A 6,057-nucleotide genomic window follows, 5' to 3' on the forward strand; every position below is an offset into this window, starting at 1 on the left:
CAGGTAAGAGTTGGCTATTCTGTGTGGCGTCCGCATGTGATCAATATACATATTATAAATTAATACCACGACGCAAATGGAGGCAGATAGGTGCTTGCAGCAAATGCATTTAGGCCTACGTGAAACTTTAATTGGCTGAGTCTCTGTCAACATGCTGATCAGCGAGTTACAGTGGTAATAATAATCATCATCAACAGCCTTTCTTGTCTGTCTGTCCGTCATGTTTGTGAACAAGCGCGAGTGGAGGTGAGCTGGCTTAAAACTATGATATGACTGGCCGACTTTCAAACACGCTGATGCCATTCATTCAAATAGGCTAATGTGGTCTTCTATTTTTTATATAGGGCTAATCCCCCCCCCACACACACACACACACACACGCACCGACAGTCAGACTGACTCAAAGGAGCTCCATAACGAAACAATTTAAATAGGCCTATACTGCAGACATTACTACACTAAACAACGTTGGATTCGTACAGTGCAGAATGCAGATAAGTGTATGTTCTTATTATAATTGTGAGTTTGTTTTTTAACATGCAGCGCGAGTCCGCGAGACTGCGAGAGCCGATCTACAAGCTCACAGCGCGTTGCACTGCGAGTAGAAAGCTGTCAAGTGAGCAGCGCAATCGCGCATGCTAGAAATATCCTAATAAATAAATAAAAAAGGTGTCGGGCTTGCAGGGGCAGTTTCTGTATGACACTCTAGGCTAACCTGCCTCTAGAATGCATGCATTTAGGCATACAAGTGATACTTGGCTTTTATATAGGCTATATTTTTTTTATGTGCGACCAATGTTGGGGACACATGCCTATATATTTTATCTGAGATTTGGGGACTTTTAATTGATTCAGCATGAAGACTAAAGCCTTCTTAATAAATCTACGCAAGCCGTACACGACCATGAGAGGTGGCGCAGCTTTCAGCGGAATTTCCGACCAACCCACGTCACCGTCAAGTTCACGTTCAAGTTCATGAATTCCCACGTAATGTGGGAATCCACGTAAATGCCTGTCCGCTCACGCTCCGCTCACGTAACGTCACTTTATGAGCGTAAACGCCGTTGTGAATGAGGACCCATGTGTATACAACTTCCCACTGTGTTTCAACTCTGAACCAATGGTCCATTGACTAATAATTTTATAATAATAATGACTCATCCAGACATTCCGGTGAACTTCCCCCTCTTGAGATTTTAACTCCCTTTTTCTGTTGAATTTCTTGACCTCTCACTTTTCTCAACTAGTAGAAAGAAGATGTAAAAAAGGGACCACATGCAATACCTCCACGGACGACCTGTTGAAAACCCCTGTCTTAAACCATCATATGATACATATGATGTGTTTAAACCCTCAGTGTATCCATAAGGCTTCCAGAGGGAGGTCTCCAAAAACCTTCACATGTTGGTGTCCCAGGGTCCTTTATCTCTAGATCCGCCTATGTCCATGCTGTAAAAAAGCAGCATGTTATAAAGGACACAATGTGGCCTCCCTGTAGATATCTGATCTGATGTTGTTGATGTCAATCTTGACCAAATATAGAGACACACAAAAAACTGGCAAAGACATATATGGTTATTGTGTTACATTTTCAACCTTACGTGTTTGGCTGAGTCTATGTCACACCTTGTATGCAAAGCTTTATAATTATTACGCTAAATATCATCTTTCATAATTACAGAAATTATTCCAATTGTTTTGCTGGATTGTTTATTTCTTTGATGTCAAACATGGATCCACAAAAACTCCCGCAACTTCCTAAGAAACCTATGATTTACATATGTGGAGAATGCCACACTGAAAATGAAATCAAAGTCCGTGAGCCCATCCGATGCAGACATTGTGCCTACATAATTATGTACAAGAAAAGAACAAACAGATTGGTGGTTTTTGATGCTCGGTGAAGAGAGAGGCAGTGCCGTTGATCATGTTACGACATGTGTTGCTGTCAGAGGATACTGAGGCCTCCACACAAGTGTTGATTGTGAAGTTGGTCGCATCAGCAGTTATCCAGAAAGGTGGAGAGGATGGACAGGATGTGTCTAATGACTGGGCTTATTTTTTTATGCCTAAAGATATAATGATGATGAATGATGCCAAATTCTCTTCACTGACTGTTTTCAATGAGCGGCACATGGAAAAAAGAGACCAAACCCGTACTTTTAGCGGAGCATGCACACTTGCTGCTTCTGCAACACATCTGGAACATGACTGTGTCTGGAATCACAAGTGGTTGCCGGACGCAACTACGGCACCCAGTGGTGAACCATAGATTTCATGGATCTCATATGGTGGAGAAAGCCTGGAGGGCCTCCTGTCCGGTTGGGCCCGAATTAGATCTGGTCCACCCAGGCCCACATGTAGAATCCACCCCTGGTCCAGAACCACCGGCGTGTGGCAATGTTGCAGAAAATCCTCACCCAAACATGTTGATAACTGACATGATATTGATGATATCACCAAAGGAGTCATCCATCCTAAATATATGCCATATGGCTCAAGCCTACAGGTACTCTGATAGTGGGCATTGGATGCACTAAAACTATGCACAAATATGGAGATGACTGACATCAAAGAACTGTCAACATAGATGACTGACGTCGTAGATTGGCCTCCAAGTAAATTTGTGCTACGCTGGCAATGAGTGTTGCTGAGTGAGGACCGAATGGAGTGCAGTGCCCGGGGGAAGTCTGTCAATTTCAGTCTTGGCGGCTATATTTCTGAGGTACCAAGAAAGAGCAGAAAAATAATTCTGCATAACCATTCTGTTCCAAAGGAGCATGCGCTCTGAAAAGTAATTAATCACTCTAGTACCTATAAAATTAATATTAACACCTCTATATCTGACAGAATGACTGAATTTACAGATACACGTTCTGATGATCAGAGTTCAACTGAGATTTAGGTTATTGTTTAAACCATCTGTTTTACTCTGCACCCAGATTTACACTTTCATCGAAAGCAAACGAGTTGTGTCATATTAATTTCTTAGTTTCCTATGATCAAAGTCAAAACTAGAATTTGAATCAACCAGATTTTTTCAAGTACATTTTCTCTTCTCACTTTATGTAAAATATGTTCATCTAGTTTCGACTTAAAGAAAATGATGAAAATCATGAAAAACAACAGTTTTTCATGGTTTTTGACAATAATAAAAATGATGGAAACCATAAAAAACTACATAGGCCTACAGGGATACTCAACTCAAGATGATGGCTAAAGGGCCACTCTGACAGTATGACAGTATTCTTTTGAAACGTTAATAAATGTATTTTGTAACATACTACAAGACTAGTCTACTCTAAAATGTCCATCTATATGGCCAAACCTCAATGAACAAAAACATTAAGTTACAAAATCATGTACGTCTTATGAAACCATGAACTATAGCATGTTGTTTTTTCATGATTTTCAAAAAAAATTAAATCCTCCAAAATCATGAAAAACTACAGACTTCTGAAACCATGAACGATTTTCATCAATTTTTAAAATCCTTCAAAATCATGAAAAACGACATAGTATAGTATGTCGTTTTTCATGATTTTCATCATTTTTTTAAATCCTTCAAAATCAAAAACGACATACTATATGTCTTCTGAAACCATGAACTATAGTAGGCATATGTAGTTTTTTCATGATTTTCATCATTTTTTAAAAACCTCCAAAATCATGAAAAACGACATCAATTTTTAAAATCCTTCAAAATCATGAAAAACGACATAGTATAGTATGTCGTTTTTCATGATTTTCATGTTTTTTTTTAAATCATGAAAATCATGAAAAACGACATACTATATGTCTTCTGAAACCATGAACTATAGTATGTTGTTTGTACATGATTTTCATAAAAACCTGTGACGAAAAAGTGTGACGAGAAAGTGTGACGAGAAAGTGTGACGAGTCTAAGAGTCTCATAAGCTGCCATTGAGCCCCATTATAAAGTTCTCAAATTTGAAAGCACTATATTTCTAAAACTACGAAACATTTCAAAGATTCCTTTTCAGGCAAACATGTCTACCGTAAGATGAACCTAAATAGGCTTGAATGGGGTTTCTAGGTGTAAGTATGTAGGACTTGGAGCATGACAAAGTTTGTGCTATTGCCATTGAGAATGCATTGGGCGTTTAATTTAAATAACTCAAAAACTACAAAACATTTCAAAGTCAAAGGTTCCAGCATGTGTCTCCACGGTAAGCTGAATTATAAAAAGTGTGAATGGAGTTTCTAGGTGAAAGTGACTTTTTGACGTGCTATAAGCTGCCATTGAGCCCCATTATAAAGTTCTCAAATTTGAAAGCACTATATTTCTAAAACTATGAAACATTTGAAAGATTCCTTTTCAGGCAAACATGTCTACCGTAAGATTAACCTAAATAGGCTTGAATGGGGTTTATAGGTGTAAGTATGTATAGGACTTGTAGCATGCCAACGTTTGTGCTATTGCCATTGAGAATGCATTGAGCGTTTAATTTAAATAACTCAAAAACTACAAAACATTTCAAAGTCAAAAGTTCCAGCATGTGTCTCCACAGTAAACTGAATTAAAAAAAAGTGTGAATGGAGTTTCTAGGTGAAAGTGACTTTTTTATGTGCCATAAGCTGCCATTGAGCCCCATTATAAAGTTCTCAAATTTGAAAGCACTATATTTCTAAAACTACGAAACATTTCAAAGATTCCTTTTCAGGCAAACATGTCTACCGTAAGATGAACCTAAATAGGCTTGAATGGGGTTTCTAGGTGTAAGTATGTAGGACTTGTAGCTTGACAAAGTTTGTGCTATTGCCATTGAGAATGCATTGGGCGTATAATTTAAATAACTCAAAAACTACAAAACATTTCAAAGTCAAAAGTTCCAGCATGTGTCTCCACAGTAAGCTGAATTATTAAAAGTGTGAATGGAGTTTCTAGGTGAAAGTGACTTTTTGACGTGCCATAGAGCTGCCATTGAGCCCCATTATAAAGTTCTCAAATTTGAAAGCACTATATTTCTAAAACTATGAAACATTTGAAAGATTCCTTTTCAGGCAAACATGTCTACCGTAAGATGAACCTAAAAGGCTTGAATGGGGTTTCTAGGTGTAAGTATGTAGGACTTGTAGCATGCCAAAGTTTGTGCTATTGCCATTGAGAATGCATTGGGGTCAGGGGACCTTAGTATAATTGCCTTATTTGAATCTGAATCCAACATATAAAAAACATATTTGTGATTTTTGTTCGTTTAATTTGCTAGTTTTTCCTTTTTTTGTTCAGAATTGAAAAATGGGAAAACGCTAAACGAAAAATCACAAAAACTGGTCAAGGGACCTTAGTATAAGTATGTTTGTTCAATTTAATCCAGCAAAAAGAAAATTGCTATTTCTTTCCTTTTTTTTCAGAATTGAAAAATGGGAAAACACTAAACGAAAAATCACAAAAATGGTGGTGCCTTAGTATAATTCTGTTTGAGTCCAGCAAACAGAAATTTGCAATTTTTTTCCTTTTTTTTTGTTCAGATTTGAAAAATGTGAAAATTCGAAGCCAAAATCCAGCTTTTAAAAGCTGCGTCAAAGTTGAGTTTTCAGGAGAAAAAAAGCACGCAAAAAAAGCTGTTCATTCCAAGCTTCAAAACGAAAAAGCTGGTATACATAGAGATAACATGGGAGCACGAAGCAAGAAGCTGCTTCTAGCTTCCTTGGTGTTAACGCGGCTTAAGTCTGATTATGCCTTTGGTTTTTTTGCAATACTGACGTTTCCTTTCTTGTCAGTTAAAATTATCATTCATCATCACTTCCATCTTGTCCATCACCTAACCCTAATCCTAACCCTAACCCTAACCCTAACCCTAGTTGTCTGGTACCAGATTGGTTACCATATGGTACCAGAACAAAACAAACAAAAAAGCAGTGTGAATTGTCTGGAACCAGTGCCGCAGTGGGTTAGAATGCTACCACATGATAGGGAGATGGTGAGTTCAAACCCCACTCAAGTCTTTACTTTCAAGACCGATTTCAGAAGAAGAAAACCAACAAAAAAGCAGTTGATTTGTCTGAAACCAGTGGTGCAGTGTGTTAGGACGC

The 6,057-nt window shown here is 38.0% G+C and overlaps 1 protein-coding gene across 1 annotated transcript; it reads left to right on the top strand.

Moving 5' to 3' along the window:
• Positions 1-1,730: 1,730 nt before the first annotated feature.
• Positions 1,731-1,904, top strand: LOC306942104 (DNA-directed RNA polymerases I, II, and III subunit RPABC4-like; the record flags this gene model as incomplete). Its single annotated transcript, XM_079527816.1, has 1 exon — positions 1,731-1,904. One exon carries the CDS (start codon positions 1,731-1,733, stop codon positions 1,902-1,904), a length of 174 nt encoding a protein of 57 aa, XP_079383942.1.
• Positions 1,905-6,057: the final 4,153 nt, after the last annotated feature.

Source organism: Electrona antarctica (assembly GCF_951216825.1).
Source record: "Electrona antarctica genome assembly, chromosome: 18".
In the NCBI taxonomy this organism is placed as follows: Eukaryota; Metazoa; Chordata; class Actinopteri; order Myctophiformes; family Myctophidae; genus Electrona; species Electrona antarctica.